The following is a 19,932-nucleotide window of genomic DNA, read 5'->3' on the forward strand; positions in this document are numbered from 1 at the left end:
GATGTGGAATTTATTCCCAGTTCTGATTCTTGTGAGTTATTTATTATCTTGAGCCAGTCAACTACTCTTTTGATTCTGTTTGTCATCTGGGAATGGTCATGATTCCTAACTGGTAGCATCGCTGTAAAAACTACGGGGACAGATAGCCATGTGTCTGGAACACAGGTGCCCTCTGAAGGGGACTGAGGCTAATTCCCGTGAGAAGCCAGTAAAATAGCCCACATTTTGGTGGTATGGCTCTATTGCTAGAAGGTTTTTCCTTCAACCCCTCAGTCTCTAGTTTTGCCCTTTGCAACCTGAAAGCACTTCCCCTTTAACCATGACACTGTCCAAGCTAGGATTTAATCCTGTGCAGTCCAGCTCCAAAATTTGTACCACTACACAAATATAGGCAATACTAGCTCTCCACCTGCCTGAAATAACCTTATTTTTTCCTCTATTCTTAACAAAAATCCTAGCTAAACTTTTACCATCTATAGAAATCCTTTGACTCTTCAAGTTGCAGTCCACAAATTGTCTGCTTCATGAGCCCCTGGCCGCCCCCAGGCAGTAAGTCTCTTCTGTTCTATGTCCCATGGTCTCATTGTGGCCACTTACAATAAGAGTCAAGTGTAAGTCCGTCTCCTCCATTGGATTGGGAATTCTGGAAGGGCACAAAGTCCGTCCTTGGGCAAGCTGGTATCCGTTGTTTTTTTTTGAGACTGGCATCAGAGAAGAACCCCACATTCACCTCCAGCCCCCGGGAGATCCTCACCAGCAGAGACAGAAGAGTAGGTGGGCAGGACCGTTCTGCATGTTCTGAGGTAGAGACCTTCTGCGTCCAACAGCCTCCTCTGGCTGCTGTGGGTACCACACTACTCAGAGCTGTCGTCCCGCCTACTGGTTTCAGGAGTGGTCTCATTTGCATGGATGTCATGCTGGGCAGTCTGCATGGTACTGGCATTTCTATCAGGCCTACTCCATTCTGTTCAAAACTCCACATGGGTGGTTGCTGCCATGGGTGCTCCCTGGAAATCACAAGCAGAGAAGAACTGGGCTGGAAGTCCGGACTGAGTTCCGATCCCCACGCTCTGACCTCTCTAGACCCTGGCTATTCCAGTTTAGCCAAGTCACGTCACCTTCCTGAGCTTCAGTTTTCCCAGCTGTAAAACGGGGAGGCTGGGCTAGTAACTTCAGAGTGCCTACGATTTTAATTATTTTCAATTTTCTGTTTTTGAATGAAGAGCAAAGTCCCATTTGCTTATTCTGCAACACTGTTATGGCCACAGATAAGAGAAATGAGAATTAAGCTTTTGGTGCCTATCCCCCGCCATGTGGGCATGCGTGCTAAACAGCCTCTCCCGAGACTGTCTTCCGAGGCTGTGTTTATATAATTGATTCATTGAAGGAGACTTGGCCCTTCTTCACTGCAGCTTGATTATAAGTGAGCTAAACAGATGTCTCGAATTGGGGGGTTGGTTCCCAGATGCATTCTAGGGAGCAAGCTGGTGGGAAGTGAATGATTTCAGTTCCAGGCCCCGTGACAAATGACGAGTGGCTGTGGGAGGGGTCAGGCAGGTGCCAGGTCTGGCGCTTAGTTTTACGAGGTGAGTGGCCAGATGCTGATGACAGCTGCTGGGTTAATATCAAAGGTGACTGGTGGGCTAAGTGCCCCTGTAGGAGACAAGCTAGAAAGGGAGGAGTGGAAGCCCCTCATCGTTCGAGCCCAGGCCGGAAGTCAGAACTCGTGGGATCCTGCTGACTAGCCGGCGCGAGCCGAGCCACAGAGCTCATCTCAGCTGTCCGCTCACACGGTAAAATTGGTCTTAGAACGGTAGAGATGGAGGAGACCTGAGAATCACTTTATGTCTTCACTTTATTTTTTCAGATGGGGAACTAAGGCCGAGAGAGGTTAAATGGCTTGCTTGAAGTCACACCGCAGAGCCAGGGCTAGAATCCAGCTCCTGCTATCCAGGGTCTAGTGTGACTTCACTTCCAAAGGGAAGCTTGATCAACACGTCAAAAAGCAAAGCTTGAGTGAGGAGTTTCAACAAGGGTGTCATAGTCTCAGCTTTCTGCCTTCAGTGCTGGGCATGTGCCCCTTTAACTCTCCTCTGCCGTGGCTGACCCCTGGAGCCACCTGAAGAGCCACAGTGATGGCTGCCATCGCTTCACTCTAAACTATGTGTGAGTCACTGCACTTGGTGCTCCGTGTACATACTGCATTCCGTCCTCCTTACAGTTCCCTGAGATGGTCCCTGCTTTAATCCTCATCTTACAGATGAACAAATGAGGCCCAGAGAATTTAGACAATTTGCCCTGAGATACACATCTAGTAAAGTGGCAGAGCAGTCTTTCATCTTGAGCAGCCTGGCTGCACACAGCGTGCGTGCTCCTGAGTACCCCAGGGTGTGTGACACAGAGCAAGGGAGGAGGACACCCGTTCTAGTCGGCGTTTCCCGGGGTCCTCCAAGGTCAAGTCAGGTCAGCTTATCCCTCAGTTCCTAGTGGTAAGTAAATCCGAGGCTCTGTGAGACCGAGGTGGTAAGGACATGCACACACAGTATTTCACAGTTAAGAAAGCACTTCCACACTCATTTCCTTATTTGTTTATCACAGCAGATATTTTTTATCAGCATCATTATTGTGATAAACATCTCAGGTTTATACATGAGAAAACCAAGACTTATTGACCAAAAGTCTACACCAATTGGCCCACAGTTGGGAGAGTTTCTTAGAATTCTCTAAAGATCTTTCTCCTTCACTCCTAAGCTGCCGCTTGCCCTCCCTCTGTTCTTTCCTCATCTTCTGTCCTGAGCACAGACCTGCTCTCTAGCAGGAGCTTCGGCCAACATCAAAAAGCAGCTGGTCGGCAGGAGAGTACATCTAGGATGCAAGAATCCAGCAAGCTTTACTGGAGATTATTTGAGCTATTGAATTATTGGGAGATATTTGAAACCTAGCCATGTATGAGTTTTTGCTAGCTTATTCCAGAAAACTATACTCTAGATGTTTGAGAATTTTCCTAATTCTTTAAGATATTGTTTGCTTGTTTGTTACCTACAGCTTTAAATAAATCATCATCATCCTCATCATCATCATCATCATCATCACAGGGTTAGGAGCAGGATTTTAGCATCAGTTTTGCAACCCACACACTGCGCATCCTTAGATGAGCTCCAACATGTCTCTGGGCCTCACTTTCTCAATGTCAGATGGTCTTCAAGGTCTCTTGTGACCCTGAAAGTTAATGGTTGGGAAGTTCTGGAGATTCACTTAAGAAAATGGGACCCTGCCTCGTGCCTCAGGATAGGTGATAGCTTAGGAAGTGCTCTTGACCTGGATACAGTCTTTAAGGACTGACAGTGTTTAGGAATGCTAATTTCTGGGGCTCCATATAGTAAACCATAGCTTCCAATATGAAGCTCTGTTATGTGACCTCTAAGAGAACTGTATAATTCACCTATAAGCAATTGCCATACCAGCATGATGCTTCATATGGCTCTTTGTTGAGTATACAAATCAGGCTTGTCGGGAAAACATTGGCATTCGTATGTGTCATCTATGAAGCAATCCAGCCTCAACTTAACCATGCCGGTAAGCTGAGCCTGAGGAAGTGAGGTCTGGTGGTTTGGTAACTGGCATCCACCCCAAGCCAGACCTGGGGCCGCCCGAGAGGATGGCATTCGGCAGGGCCTCTGCCACTGGTAGAAATGACTGCCACACTGTGTGTGAGGGACTCTGACCAGCCGCACGACTCTGGGAAAGTCTTTTCTTGCCTGGGTCTTGTTTTTTTTTTTTTTCATCTGTCCAATGGGAGAAGCAGTTGACCTCAGGTGTTGTTTCAAATTTCAATAGCCTCTGACTCCGTGAATATCACCTAAAGGCAGAGATACCAACCTTCCCATAGTACACTGGAGCACTAAGGGAACAGTCACCTTCCCTCAGTCGGAAGGCCCTACACAAATACTGCTTCTCGTGGTAAACATGAAATGTGTTCCCAATGGGCATGGCTGTGCGCGTTCTGAGTCAGCTCACGTGCACTGGAATTTCTCTCCATTTCGAGCACATGCATCGTCTCCCTGAGCCCTCCAGGCAGTTCTGGAAGTTTGGCTTACCACTGATGTAACTGAGGCTCAGAGTAATGGAGAGGGCACCCCCATACCGCGCGGCTGACAGGGGGCAGAATTGGAGTCAAACTGTAGGTCTTGTGCTCCGTCCCTGAGGAAGAGTCATGATGATACTAAGGTCACCTAATGAATAACACATATGGGCAGAGATACACAGGAAAGGATTGTAGGGCTGGGCGGTGCCTTAGAGACTACCATTTAACATGTGAGGAGTGTCAAGCCCAATATCAAGGCCATCTGAATTCTGGCGGTTAAACATCAGGTCAAAAACTAACTAGAGATAGGAAAATAACCCCAGGACAAAATTACAATCATGCTGCCATATTTCAAACTACTAGCACACCTGATAATTCTGTTTTCAGATACAAATCCCCTGGCCAAGTATCCAGTTGGATAAACTCCGGTGGCCATAGAAACCTTGCAGACCCTACCCTCAGTTCCCTCTGCTGGGACCCCTGGCCTTAGCCAAGAAACACAGCAGATGTCCTGGAAGACGTCAGGACACCCAGATGGGAACATTGAGCCCTGGGCCTCGCTGTGCATGTAGCCTTGGCTTCCTGAGTCACATACCCACCGGGGTTAAGACTCGCATCTTAGAGATATGTGCTCTGACTCACTCCGCACTAGAGAAGTCCCGCTTTACAAAGGTGGTGTCAGATCCTTTAAGGACAGCCCAGATGCTCTGGCTTCTGTGCTGCCTCCAGCGTGGCCCTGCCTGTCCCTGCCTGTCCCTGCATGGGTTCAGTTGCTGTCCTGCCTCATTCGAGGTCCCAACCCCTACTGGTTTTCTGTGGCTCTGAATGTGGGGAACTACTTCTGCTGCCGCTTGGATTCCCAGTTCCCTGTTTGTGAGGTACTGGCATCAAGGCCTGGGGCGTCCCAGGGAAGCAGCAGATTGGTGGTAGTCTACTCAGTCACTTCCTGTCATGGTCCCTTCAGATGTGACTTCTCCAAGCCCCAGTGGCTTCCTCTGTTAAATGGGGGTGAGACGCCTGCCTGCATCATAGGGACTGAAACAGGTAATGATGTGGGGTTCCTGGCCTAGCATCTGCCCGCAGAAACACCTCAAGGAACGTACCAGTTGTGACAATACTCTCCAAGGCCTTCATGGAGGTCCCACCCTTGGGGTTTGGGGCTCTTCGATAAGCACACACCCAGTGCTACTGGAGTCAAGAACTTAAGTGTGAGCTTGACTTCTGAAACACTCAGAATAAGAGACAAAATGAAAAAGGGTGAGTGTCCATGGAACTGATAAACATGTAGTCTTCTCTTTTTTTATTACTGGTATTCGCTTTGTAATAATTGCTCCCTGATCTTGTCACGGCTGAGACTGAGTGACTTAACCAGTGGATCCCTGTGACCTGCTCCGGGACAGCTGCTCTTAAGGCCTCTGCTGCCCTGGGGTCATCTGGAGACTGGTCAGCCCCTGAACAAGTGTCTTAAAAACTAAAGGAGGCTGCTTGTCCCCTAACTTGACATTGACTAAGGGACTGAAGAAACCAGTGGGAAGTCTCTGGGTTTCCAGGGTCAAGATCCAGAATGCACAGAAGGCCTTGACTCAAGGGATTTTTGTAGGGTTTTTTTTTTTTGAGCCTGAGGTCAGTCTGGAAACAAAGTGGAACTGTTGGTGCTTCTCAGCCTGCCCAGGCAAAGATCTGAGTGTCCAAAGTACATGTCTCCCTGCCATCCTCCCGTGGTGTCACAGACAGTGCCTGAAACGCGATGCAATCTCCTTCATGTGGCTCAGGCTGGGATGGCCCCCATCTCTGCCTGGGAATGACCTTCACAGATGGAGGGCACCCTAGAGGGTGTATGCTCAATTTATTTCGCTTTTCAAATGCACAGAACTAGACATAGAGAGGGGAATACACCTGCTGAGGTCCTTCACCTACTGTTTGCAAGACTGAGCCTGGAACCGTCCCACTGCCCTGCCAAGACCTTTCCCTTAACAGCACTTGACTCTCAGCAGGCCAGCTTTTTCCAGGAGCTTCCATGACCTTACTTTTCTTTCATGATGGAAGCGACTAGGAAGTGGGTAATTGTGATTTCAACCATGTGCTCAGCAGGTTCTGGGAAGTGTGTCTTTTTCTCATTGTGTTTTTCAATAATTAGGTTCTCCTCCTGGGTCCTAACTGGTACATAAAGTAAGGGTGAGGTCTCAGGATTCTTCTGAAGGTCACTGTCACTGTGCAAAATGTGCCTGACACAGAAGAAATATCGATTTGTCCCCTTAGGGTAGTGGCGGAGCCTTTGCAGACCTGATGAAGTCGCAGACTTTGAGTCTAATAGCCAAACCTAATAGTGGATTGAGATTTTGAAGCTGTGGAGGCATGGTGAAAAATACCTGGATTTTCATCATTATCCAGCCCTGGGTCACATTCTGGTTCTGCCTCCAGGTAGTTCTTTGATCCTTGGGCAGGAAGAATAAACTTTCCGAGCCTCAGTTTTCTCATCGGTACAGAGAGGACATCATTCACTTCTCACGGTTTTTCTGCAAACTAACTGTAGTGACATAAGGAAATACCCAGCCTAGCCCCTGGCAGACAGCGGGGACTCACTGAGTGTTACTTCCCTGTCCTTCCCCTGAGTGTGGACCTGCCTCTGCCACCGGGTTACTTAAAGGGAAACGCTGCGCTGAAGCCCTTGACCCCTCCGAGCCCGTCTGTAAAGCAGACTGCACGGGCCTAGCCTCACAGGGACTGAGTCAGAGGAGGGTTAAGAAGAGAGACTCATGAAGCAGCCTTGGCCTAGAACCTCAGAAAATGAGACTTCACCTGGTGTCCTCAGAGAAGACACGTCCCGGGTAGTGTTGCACAAAAGGCAGCAAGGCCAGCTCAGGAGAAAGAACCCGGCCTTGATGTTTTATGAGAAGTTAAATCAGTGCAGAAAAGCCCAATTTAATTTCACCCAAAATGAGCTGTAATGTTAACTCCATTTTTATTTCAAACCAAGTGGCACAGCTTTGACGGCTAAAGGGAGGCTGCCCCGGAGCAGGAATTTCAAAACGAACCCATTTGATAATGGGAGTGTCTGCCTAGCCCGTTTCACCAGGCAGGGTCTGGTCCACACAGAGCCAATTATTAGATTGTTAGAGTTTCCAGAGTTCAAAGATCCCAACGCTAATGATACTTGATGATGGGGTGTGATGTTCTGTTCTCTGTCTGTCTATAATGTGCACACAGGGCACATTTGCCAGGCAGCGCGTGAGAATGCACACCATGCCACTGTCCCGAACAGAAGTAGGGTGACTTTAATTGGAGGGAAACATCAAGATAGAGGATGGGCCCCAGAAGTTGAAGCTTTGAGAAAGGTACCCATAGTTGTCGATGTGGTTTGGGGATGGCCAGAAACTTTCTCTCTTGTCTTCTGACTCGAGTGTGGGTGGGTCTTTTTGAGCCTTCCCAGAAGAGCCAGATACAGTGGCTGTACCTTTCATTATGAGGATAATTCTTGTGTTACAGAGTACAAAATGTCGCATCCGTTTTCTCCTTGCATTCTGCTATCACAACCAGATGCCTGACAACAACGTCTTAGAGATTAAGGCAGCCTGCAGCTCATGGGGACCAATTCGTAGCAGCAGCTCAGCCCCTAGAGGCAGGTGGAAGGTCTTCAGGGCTGATAAAATATGTAGGCAGCAAGTGTCATGTCAACTCAGACAAGGCCTGTTTCAGCTTGCCATTATAAAGGTGAACTGTCTGGATCGTGAAGGGCAAGTGGCATTAACCTTAGGACCAGAAGAATGGCAGCTTCTGGAGGGCAGTCGGTACATAAATCTCCGCTGTCTGAGAAGCAGAAAGACACTTAATAGAAATGTAATTGAAGGGTTTTTTTTCTTCCCCCTAAACTTAGATAGTTTGGCTGGTGTCAATGGGAATTATTTCACTCCTCCTGCAGGGCAGGGCCAGCTAGCTGCCTGCGGGTGTGACGATCCAGCAGCCAACTGCCCATGATAGAATTGGCCCCACTTCTCAGCATTCTGAAACTCTCAGCACCAGACTCCTCTTGGAGAACGAGATAGCAGTAGCCCCAGAATCAGCTATTCAAGTGCACAATGATAATTGGGACTTAGCACCCATTAGCACCGTCACACAGGTGGATTTATCAAATTAGTTATATCCCTTCTGAGTGCAAGGATGTGGAACCTTAAAAAAGTTACATCAATCAATATGGAGCTTTAGAAAACAGCTAGTCTAGTTCTCAGTTTGAGGAACTGGAGGCCCAGTGAGGTTCAGTGGCTTATTAAAAGTAACCAACAAATCAGGGGCAGGGCTGGAGCTAGAACCCAGGTTTTATTGGGCTCCTGTTCCTAGCATCATCTTACCTGAACCCCTTGTTTTGCAGCTGAGTGTACCAAGTTCCACACGTGAGGGGAGACTGGCTAAGCCTGGATACCACCAAATTCCCCCAATTTTCCAACCCAGTAGTTCTTGATATCACAGTCTTTCTTTCTTCATATCCCAGTGCTGAGGTGAGATGATGAAGTAAAAAGTGGATGAATAACTTGCACATTGGCACATACTCTGTTGATGCATCAGCCAGCATCGAGAGCCCAGCAGCCTAAAAGTACTTCATCCACTCTGGGCAATGCACCATGAGTAAGGAAGGGAAAGAGAGCTGAGTGTATCCTAAAAGGAGGGTAAACATGGGATGATTTGGACACAAGGATGATCCTCCCCCAAAGAAGCCCAGAAAAAGGTCATAAAATGTTCCAGGGCACGGCCTCGTCCCGCCCATCTTTTCTATTTCTTCTTACACAGTGACCCTTCCTGTTCCCACCCCAAGAGACCCTAAACCTGGATTAGCTGGCACAGCCGTGGCCCTATTCTCTGGTGAGGGGTCGGAGGGTAGACAGGGCTGCCCAAACAGGGCTGCAAGTAAGACTTGCATTCATTCCATTTGGCTCCCTCTTCTCAGACGGGGCAGGACCTGACTCAGATTTTTCCCGCGCATCGACGATGGACCAGGCTCATGAATATAGATAATGCATAATCCTATGAGTTCTGGCAGCAAACTCCAGAAGTAGTCATTGTCACCCCTGATGCACAGGTGTGCAGATTTGAGGCCAGAGGGGTTCATTTGATTTCCTAGCATCAACCAGCTGGTAAAAGGCAGAGCCAGACTTAGAGTCAGACCCATCAGGTTGCAAAGTCAGGCTCTGCTCACGTGACCACAGGCCCTCTCCGTGTCCCCAGGCAGCCTCCTAGGATGCAGAGCATCTAATGGTACAAGCTATTAGCTCTTTTTTTTTTTACCTGCCTTACCTGAGGACATCTTCCATCATCTGAGTCATACAAAGAGCACCTTTTTCCTCTTACTCTTTTTCACCACCATGGAGCCCAGGCACCTGTGAAGTTGACAACTTGCCTCCCAAGACAGGGTGGAGACTTACAGGAGATGAAGGCCAGCTTCCGGGAGTGGCGGAGCGGGGCTGAGGAGTCACCTTTGGGAAGCAGTGTGCTCCGCTGACCGCCGGCTCTCGTTGCAGGTCTGGAGTGCAGCTTCGACTTCCCCTGCGAGCTGGAGTACTCCCCTCCGCTGCACGACCTCAGGAACCAGAGCTGGTCCTGGCGCCGCGTCCCCTCCGAGGAGGCCTCCCAGATGGACCTGTTGGACGGGCCCGAGGCGGAGCATTCCAAGGAGATGCCCAGAGGTAAGGACAGAGACCACTGCAGAATGTTCTGGATGGGTCAGGGCTGGGCTGGAATGTCAACTTCTGTTTGAAAATGTTAAGGTCTCCCCACCCCTGCTCTATCCTATTTCCTTTGAAACCTGCTATTAATAGCTGGGCCTCTCCATGTGGTCTTGGACCATGCAAGGAAGGAGAGGATGCAAGTCCAATTTCGAGATCAATCACCCTTGACTCTCTTACCAAGGTAAAAAAACCCACCAGGATTTCAGTACTCTCTTTCATGCAGATTTCCCGATGTAAGATGTAGGAGAAAGTGCTGATGTGTTTGTCCATTTGGAACAGGGTTGCCAGATAAATACAAGACACCCAGTTAAATTTGAGCAACAGATGATTTTTTCATATAAATATATCTCATGTAATACTTGGGACATGCTTATACTTTAAAAGTGATTCCAATTATACTAAAAAAATTCAAATTTAATTGAGTGCACTGCACTTTTATTTGCTAAATCTGGCAATCCTAACTTGGAAGGTATTGTGTAACTAGATTAAATGTTAGCTTCAAAGCCATTAATGAAATTCAGTCTACTTATTAGCTGTGTGGGGTGCTTCTCATAGTCCTGAGCCATCTACGAACATCCCCTTCTGAATTACCGTGGGCTGGTAAAGGCAGGCTCTGGGTAAGTAGTAGGCGCTTGTGAGACATTTGCTGAGTTTTTAGAGAGCCATGTGGAGACACGAAGCCCGATTCCTGCCTTCAGGTCTCTCTAAGGCAAACTTTAGAGCTTTAATTCCTTGGACCCAGAAAACTGCTGACTGTGTTTCTGACTCTGAGGAAGGAACAATAATTGAGATGGTCCTTTCAGTTTGCAGAGTCCCTTTGCCTCCACTCTCTCACTGGATTCCAGTTTTATGGGGGAGACCATGCAGACGGGAGGGCTAGGGCTCAGACAGAGGAGGTGACTTCCTGAAGATCACACAGCATGTGTGTGCTGGCCCAGGTCCAGATGTCTGTTGTGATGTGTCCTAGACAAGGACACTTTCTGCCACATTGTGTTTCTTTGCAGAAAAAGTTATGGCCAGAGCTTGCTCTGGGCCCCTTATGTGGGGGTGATTACCATAGATTCATGTTAGTGGGCATCTACTAGGAATAGGGCTCGGGGGTCGTTGGAGGTGGCACGAAATTACCTGGTGCTCTCAGGCTTCTACATCAGCCCTTGAATCCTACAGACTCTCCTTTCTTTTGTTATGACTCTCTTGAACTTGCCTGACCTTGATTTATATGGTAAGCCGCTTTCACCAGGATATTGATGTATATTGTAGGATGTCTGTTTGTATGTAGGTGATTGGCTTTTGACTCAATAGTGCATTCGGATCTTCTGGAGAAGTTATAAAAAACACTGCATAGGCCCTGCAGCCTGAGATTCTGATTCAGTAGATCTGAGGTGGGGCTAGGAATCTGAGTATTTTTAGATCTTTATTATAGAAGTTAGCATGTGCAAAAAAAGAAGATATAACATATACGCATGGATTAAAGATTACAATAAAGTCAACACTTGTATAAGTGTAAGAATTTGAATGTTGTCTGTCCCTTTGCAATCTCTTCTGTCCTTCACCTAGATCAAAAATCCCTTCCTCCCTCAGAGGTAACCACCGTCCTGCATTTTGTGTTCATCACTGACTTGCTTTTGTCTATGGCCTTGCCACTTAGGTATGTAGCCCCAAACAACATATGGACCAGATTTGCAAACTGTTACACCAATGGAATAATACTATCGTTTTGTGATTTGTCCATTTCGATGCATGTCGCTGTGGTTCATTTGGTTTTGAATCCATTGCATGAAAACACCACAGTGTATCTCTTCTACTTTCGTTAGACATTTGGGTTGTTCCCAGGTTTTTGCTATTACCAGCAATACTAATGTGAGCATTTTTGTATATATTTTGGTGCACGTGCATGTCTAAGAGTTTTCCTAGAGCATAGATCTAGAAATGGGATTGCTGGGTTATGGGTACAGCTTCCACTTTAGTGGGTAATGCTGATCTCTTTTCCAAAGTGGGGGCACCAAGGCATACCCCCACTAGTGATGTGTTAGTATTCTTCCCCAGGGCTGTGCATTCTCACTGGTGCTGGTATTGTCAAACTGTCATTTTTGTTCATGTGGTAGATGAAATAGAGTATCTTATTGCAACTTCAATTTCCATGGGAATCTGTTTTATGTTATGTTTTTGTAAGTGTCTCGGGTGATTCTGAGGCACCGCTAGCTCTGTTGTGCTGTTGATGTGAACCCCTTTCAGACTCACTCCCATGCAGCACCCCCTAGGGACAGCTCTGGCTCTCAGACCCCGACTTCTAGAAATGGTCTAGTGCACACAGTTTCCATCTTTGTAGGTGATAACTATTGTATTGTGATTACAATTCAGTGAGATCAAGAGAGAGAGAGACAAATATCAATTGTACACATTTTGTGGAGTCAGACTTCATAACTTTGAAAGCTGGTGCTCTTCAAATTTTTAAGCACTTTTTACAACAGTGCCAACAGATTGTGCATTGACGCTCTCTGCCCATTTCTCCTCCTCCACCCGCTCTATCTTGTGGTCTCTGACATCTGCATGTTACACTGATCGCTGGGAGAAAAGGAAAGGAAGAAGGAGTGGAGGGAAAGACACTCACTTATCAGTGTGCGAATACGTCAGTGCCTTTATGTTTTTATAAAGCTGGGTCCCAAGAACCAGGGCATGTACTGAATGTGAACCTTTTCCCATTAGATAAATCAGCCAAGATTGGAGTGTCTAGTTTTTAGTACTTGTTGCCAACTTCCATCTCTCTGAAAAATCATTGCTCTCCCAGTGTGGTGGTATGTCACACCATTAAGGATGATGATGTGACTAACCATGACGAACGCCACTGTGGAGACACCAGTCTACTTCATCAAATTCATTAGTGAACAAACACATCCAAATATAACTTGGGGAAATCTCACCACTGTCAAAAAGCCTGTGTTTATGTTTCCTGGAGTCTATCAGGGGGGTCTATACTCACACAGCCTTGATCAGTCTTAGAAACAAGGGACCCACATCCCAGATTCCATAGGGACACTTCTGGAATGTCACTGAGAAGTGCTCAGAACTTTCAGTAATGGGCCGTTCAGTCTTTTTTGAGTCAACTCATTACATCACCTGTTCCCTGAAGTAGGGTTGTACCTCATGAAGCAGGCCGATGCATCCTCAAGTCCCTTGACCATCAGAGAAAGAGGTAAAAGTGAAGGGCGAAGCAAAGACCTACCTTCTATTTCTAACTCCCGGCTCTTTAGAATCTCACTTTCTTTGTCTTTTTGGCAGATAGTATGCTGCTAGTAGAGATAAGAAGGAGCGATGAGTGCCCTTTAGACTGGTGTAGTCGCTAGAGTTTTTTTTAACTGAACATTTATTGGTTAGATGGTATTTAGACTCTATTGCCATATTTCTTGTCAGGGGATATAGAAGGGCCAGAAAAAAGCAGTGAGATAATACCAATCATAGATAATGAACTGTAAGATTATAAATTCTGCATGATTTTAATTTATGGCCCCTGTAGATGAGAATAATAAGGGAGATACAATTCAGAGCAGCAAGATAATAAAAAGTGATGATCTTGATGGAACACAATATTATAAATTAATAAAGTCTTGAGGAATCATCAGGTTGATGAATTCTATGACTTTTCAAGAAGTCCCAGGGGCATATTTGATTTCTGCTACTTCCAGTGTTTTGGAATGTAGTCAAAGGAACATATCTTTCTTCTCCAGAAAGACAAGATTTTGATCTCTAGCATGAACCCTAGCTTTAAAATGGAAAGCGGATTAGAAACCTGTCCTCGGAGCCCCTCCCCAGCCCCTCACTCATATGCAGAAAGAATGGGAGTAGACTCAGCTGCAAGGGGCTGGCTCTTCCTGTATCAACTCAACTTTCATCCAGGGCACCGAGTCTCAGATTTTTGTTTTCAGTGGAGGACCTGGGTAGAGAACTCTGCTACTGAGGTTCTTGTGTTTACCAAGATCGCTTCATTTTCAAAAGGTTGGGAAACATCGTCCTAGAGCTCAGGAACCACTGACAATGCTGCGACAGGAGACTAGGGTACTGCAGTGCCAGAATGGGGTCACCGGTCTTTTGGTCCACCCTGGTTATACCTGCGTGTGTTAGTTTCTTGTAGCTGCTATAACAAATTAATATAAACTGGGTGGCTTAAAACAACAGAAACTTATCCTCTCTGAGTTCTGGAAGCCAGCAGTCCCAAATCAAGATGCTGGAAGGACGGGTGCCGTCTGGAGGCTCTGCAGGAGAGCCCACACCATGCCTCTTCTCTGGCTCCTGCTGACTGCTGGTCATCAGCAGGGCTCCTTGGCTTGTGGATGCATCACCCCAATCTCTGCTGCATCTTTACATGGCATTCTCCTCTGTGCCTCAGTGTTTCCACTCTGTCTCTTGTAGGGACACATGTCACACTGGATTTAGGGCTCACCTTAAACTCAGTGTGATCTCATTTCAAGATCCTTAATGACATCTGCAAAGGTCCTGCTTCCCGAGTCTATAATCATTACTTTTATAATAAGATAAAACATAGTATTTTTAATACCAGCAGATCAGAAATTCTCATTGAATAATCTATTAAATTATTTTTTACTTTTTTGGGGGGGAAAACATGTTAAATACTTTATACCACAACAGTAACCAAAAAAGCCAGCATACTGATTGGGGCGAGCTAGATAAGCAGACAGACGAGCAGGTGGCATTCCCTCCTGCTGGGGTGGGCGCAGGGCGTCAACAGTTCCCGTGGGCTTACAAATCCAGAGCACCCCACCCTAACCTCTGCCTGCTCGGCTAATCCTTAAAGGGTGGGAAAGGGTACCTCTGGCACCCCATGTGCCACGGGCTCAGGAATGCATGCAGGGGCCAAGTGCAGAATGTAGGCAGGAGTGACCTAAACATGTTCTATTTCAGTTCAGTTTCTGCCCTATATCCCAAGGGTTCCTGCGCGTCATGCCTTTCATTTGAGCATGACCTCTCAACATACTAAGGTTACTGGGGGGATTTGTAGCCGCTCATCCCTGTCCCTCTTCTGGAACCTTCCATAAGAGGCCACACTAGTGCGCTAGTTCTGTTGGTAGAAATGTATCCCTTGGATCCTGAGCAATGAGGTCACTGGAGCTTAGATCCTGACTCTTGAGCAATCCTTTCCACAAGGTGTGCCTTGTGATTCTGTCATCCTCGTGGGGTTATGGTATCAACCTGGCAGCTGGAGCTCAAGCCCCAGAGAGGGACCTGCCTTATGGAGCAGGGCATCTGGTGAAGTATCTTGCTCCTACTGGTTAGGACGGGCCTCTCCTAGGCTGTTGCCTCTGTCTTGTAAGGGAATCCTTCACTGGGAGGGAGAGAATGGATTAAGCTGGACCTAACAACTCTGCCCACAGAGCAACAGGGATGTAGGCGTGTCGAGTAAGGAAAGAAGGACAGATATTGCAATAGAAGGGACTTGGGCTCTCTTCCCAGAGCTGCCATGAGAGATGCCACTTTATTTCTTTGACCCTCGAGTTTCTCATTTGCAAGGTAAATGTCTTAGACTGGGTTGCCCCTGAGGCTGTTTCCTGCTCAGATGTAAGAATGGGATATAAATATCCCATTGCCAAGGGTGGCCATGTGTACTTGGCTGAGAATCTGTGAACCACAGAAATGCCCTCAGCCTTGGGAGCAATATCCACCTCCCAAGGTTTTGGCCATGGTTCAGGAAGCCTGATAGCCCCATGGATTGGGTCACTCTCTGAACTGCAACATCAAGATGGGAGCATTGCCTCTAGAAGCCTGTGTGGCACCCTGGAGGAAGAAAGAGGAGGTCCCACATCCATCGGCACAGACGAATTGGTCAGGCCAGCCCCTGCAGGCGAGGGGCCTGAGGCGAGTTCCCAGCGCAGGTCTGTGGGCTGCGTGGCAGCTAAGATGTTGCCTTCCCAGAGCAGTCCTCATCCCCAGAACCCGGGACTATGTTGCCTTCTGTGTCAAAAGGGACTTCGCAGATGAGATTATCCTGGATTACCTGTGCGGGCCCAGTGAAAGAGCAGGGGTTCAGATAAGAGAAGGAAGGAAGCAGGAGAGCGGAGCCCGAGAGCTGTGAGGATGGTGGAGGCAGAGGCCAGAGAGGGACAGACGGAAGGGCATTTATTATAGTTCTGCGGTAGTTTGTGTCCATTTTAACATTTTATTTATTCTTTGGGTCATCCATTTCTTCACTGAACTAACACTAACTGTAAGTCCCTACCGAAAGCAGGACGCTGCCAATGAAACTCTAAGTCGGGGTGGGGGGTACGGTTCCATGTGCAGCGGGAGCGCACAGCAGTCGGCATCAAAGACCGAGGAAGGGGCTGTGAGGGCAGAAGCAGGCAGCTTCTAGCAGCTGGGGGGAAAAGGGGGCAAGCAAATGGATTCTCCGTAGAAACTCATCCAGAAGGAACAGAGCCCCACTGGCCCAGTTTAGACTTCTGACTCCAGAACTGTGAGATAATACATCTTTGCTGTTTCAAGCCACTGAGTTCCTGGTAATTTGTTACAGCAGCAACAGGAAACTAGTACAGCAGGTCTTGACCAAGTCTGGAGAAAATGGGATGGGCTTTGGGGTCACCATTCCAGAAAAAGCAGGGCTTGGAGGGCCTCGGGGCCTCGGAGAAAACTTCCTTGTAGTTACTGTAGAAGGTGTCCCGTGAGTTACTGCTGGGAGGGCAGCCTGTCGACCAGCCCCCCGCCCCCAGCAACACAGCAAGCGTCTCTGTCATTCACAAATGCAACAGAAATAGTAGCAGCAGGGTCTGAGGCTAGAAATGAGCAGCTGGGTCTGGGGGTTTGTCTCCTGTGGGTAAGAGGGACTGGAGGCAGCCCTGGCAGGGCCCGGAGAGGGGCGCTGCCCGAACTGGTGGAGCGGGGTGAGCTGTCCTCCCTGGCGGAAGGCAGCCATGGCACGGCCCAGGGCCGCTCCTGTGAAGCCCCTGAGGGGAGGGTGGCTGGGGGAGGCGTGAGCCACTGCACGGGGCCTGTGGTGAGCTGTCAGCCGGGCTCAGGGACTGGCCCTGGGCTCTGTCCCAGATGAAACTGGCAAGAGCTACAGACTACAAAGTGCTTTCCATGCGCGGTCACGTTTGATTTTCGTAATATAGTGAGATAAGTATTATTAGTTTTCCTAACTTAATAGATTATTAAACCGAGGCTAAATTGTAAGCTTTAGCCAGAGGAAACTTAGTCTTTCTCATTCTTGTGCTGTCGCAAGAACCTGGCCTAAGTTCCAGGATGAAGTAGATATTCGTGAAACATTTCTTGACCCACAGATGGAAGCTTAGGGAGAAACAGTGAATTGTTCCAGTCTACACAGCCTGTACGTGGCAGAGCTGGGTCTTGAATTTCAGTTTTTGAACTCTGAATCCCACATTCTGTATGTTATATCAAACTCTTCCTAGAACACAGCGTCTTACCCACCTAAGAGCCACCCTCACTGACTGTCTAGCAGTACATTCGAACATTTAGGGCATTGTTCACAGGCCAGTGATGCTGCGGAGACTCACTCTGTTCTACGACACAAGGAAATTATATCCCCTGTGGTATCTGTGAAGGACAGAGTGTTCAGAAGAGTCTTAGGAAGCCCACCCTCACCCACATCCTCTTTGTAGACGGACAGAGTGGGGTGCTGCCTAAGACACCGCAGCATGAAGTGTGCCATCCAGGCTACTGCGTGACGCAGCAGTGTGAGTAGGTTATTCTAACCAGCACTGCCTTTTTAGAAGTGAAAAGAGCCCTGTGCTGAGAGTCACAAGTATGCAGTGGACCTGCCACTGGCTGGCATGTGACCCACAGCCTCAGTTTTCAAATTGGTAAACTGAGTAGGCTGGGCTGGGTCATCTCTAAGAGTCTGTGAATCTGTCTTTCTGAGTTCCTTACTTCTTCTTGTTAGGAACCTTTCCTTAGTGTTATCTGGAGTTTTTAGCCTCACTGCATTCTATAGGGTGGGGCAAAAGTAGCTTCCCAGTTGTGAGTATGCGAAACACAGAGTTTATTCTTGTATTATTCTTTATTAATTATTGTATTTTCCATATGAACAACCGTAAGCCTACTTTTTCTGCACCCTGTACATATCAAATGGTTCAAATGAGACGCATGTGAAAGAAATATAGGCTCTGTCTAAGAAAAACCATGAGCTGCTCTGAATTAATGCTTGAAGAGAATTGAAGGAAAGCCAGGACCTTGCAAAGAGAAAGAAAATAAAATTCTCTTGAATGCAGATAACTACAGTGTAATTCTACCTAAAATGGAAGATAATCTTTGCTCATTCAAGATGGAGAAAGACTGGTTCAGCGTGAGGTGAAGAGGGACCTGGGGCTCATTTTACCTCCACAGCTGTCTTTCCTGACTTATTATGAATAGAAATGGACATAATGCACCAGAAACCTCTCTGTAAACAGGAAAACGGCCCGATGGAGTAACGTGCAGTCCCGTCGGGCAGCAGTCGTATCAGGAGCAGCAGGCCGAAGCGAGAGTTTCTGCTCTGTCTTGGTTTAAGAACCATGACCCTGGGGGGCAGGGGGCTTACTCCACCCAGCTATCCACGTACAAGCGTTCTCGGAGTATATCTCAATCTAGGACTTCTGGACATGACAGAAGCCTTTGCTGGGAATCACTGAGCCCTCACGCGTGACGGCGGCCATGCACATTTACAAATGGAATTGTGGGATCTACAGATACACACGTGTTAGGGTCTCAGTGTCCAGTTCTCCCCACCGAACGGTTGGGAAAACCTTTAATGTGGGTGGTTATGGTGGCAGTTCGGGTTATTCTTGTCCAAAGCACTATGATCTGTTTTGATTCTTTTCACTTCTTCCTTTAGAATTCTCGGTACTGGTTGCTAATCATGCTTGACTGATGTGCATTTCTTGGGCATTGGGTCTTTCTTAGTTGACTTATACGGAAGCTGTTGTTATTTGGAAGTGTGCTAGACGCTGGATTTACTTGTTAACGGAGTGGGTTGCATGCGTGGAGTGGAAGCTCCCCGTGTCTCTGTCATGGAGCTCCCCGACCTGCACTTTTGTTGTCCCTGGCACCTGCCTTCTCTCTAATGTTGTCAGCATTTCTGCACATGGACACAATGGAAGAGGTATTTAAAATATTATGCTGGCCCTGGCTGGGTGGCTCAGTTGATTGGAGCATCATCGCATACACCAAAAGTTTGAGGGTTCAGGCCCTGGTCAGGGCACATATCTGGGTTGTGGGTTTAATACCCAGTCGGGGCACATATGGGAGGCGACTGGTCGATGTTTCTCTCTCACACTGGTTTTTTTTCTCTCTCTCTTTCCCTTCCTCTTTCTCTAAAATCAATTAAAACATATCCTCGGGTGAGGATTAGAGAGAGAGCGAGAGATATATCACTGGCAATAAGGAGCTACTTATTCCTTACCCATAAAATGAGAATGATTTCCTCATTGTAAAGTGGATAGACACTAAACCCACTGTGGCAACAGCAGCATAGGGTACTCTTGTTTAATACCCTTGTCTCCAGTATTGCTTGGGTGATGCAAATATGAAGTATCATTAACACATCATTTCTTAGATTACACGAGTTTACTCCCCCCTCCTAAGAACTCTTTTTCTTTCTTTGTTAACATGGTGTGTTTGTGTGTTTACACCTGGTAGGTGCTCATTGCACAGCAGTGTGCACGCCGGGGGCTGAGTGTGTGCATGCTCAGTGCAGATGCTGCTGTCCCCCCGTGTCCAAGCTCTTAACACAGATTATATATTCCCTCTTGAGAGTCTTTAACTATAAGCTTGATCAAGAACATTGGCAGTATAAAAAAATAGAACAATGAAAGTAATTAATGCTTTCAAAATGGGGTTTGGGAGAAGGTGAGAGAGCCTCAGTCCTTCTGGCGCGGTGGTTCCCCAGAGATCACCCGCGACTGTCCAGCCCTCACGCTGCATTTCCCTCTCTTTTCTGTCATGTGCTTTCTTCCTCTCTCTTCTATCCCAGTGTCCCTTTTTTCTCTTCCTTCCTCAACCTCTTTTTCTCCTCAAAAGCCAAAGGCACCCTCCCCGTCTGTAACTCTGGAAGCGGAAGGAGCAGCAGGGTTGGTGGGCGCACAGACTGAGAGTGGGCTTCCCCTACCGAAACCAAAGAAGACCAGTTCA

General features: G+C 47.5%; 1 protein-coding gene across 1 annotated transcript in view; it reads left to right on the forward strand.

Moving 5' to 3' along the window:
* Window positions 1-19,932, forward strand: part of ALK (ALK receptor tyrosine kinase) — a 641,645-nt gene that overhangs the window by 199,618 nt on the left and 422,095 nt on the right. The window contains exon 3 of the mRNA XM_045844604.1: window positions 9,595-9,759. Coding sequence (XP_045700560.1) covers window positions 9,595-9,759 — 165 coding nt within the window. The remainder of the gene's footprint in view (window positions 1-9,594; window positions 9,760-19,932) is intronic.

Source organism: Phyllostomus hastatus, unplaced genomic scaffold (genome assembly GCF_019186645.2).
Source record: "Phyllostomus hastatus isolate PE091 unplaced genomic scaffold, TTU_PhHast_1.1 phas_contig_402, whole genome shotgun sequence".
NCBI lineage: Eukaryota > Metazoa > Chordata > Mammalia > Chiroptera > Phyllostomidae > Phyllostomus > Phyllostomus hastatus.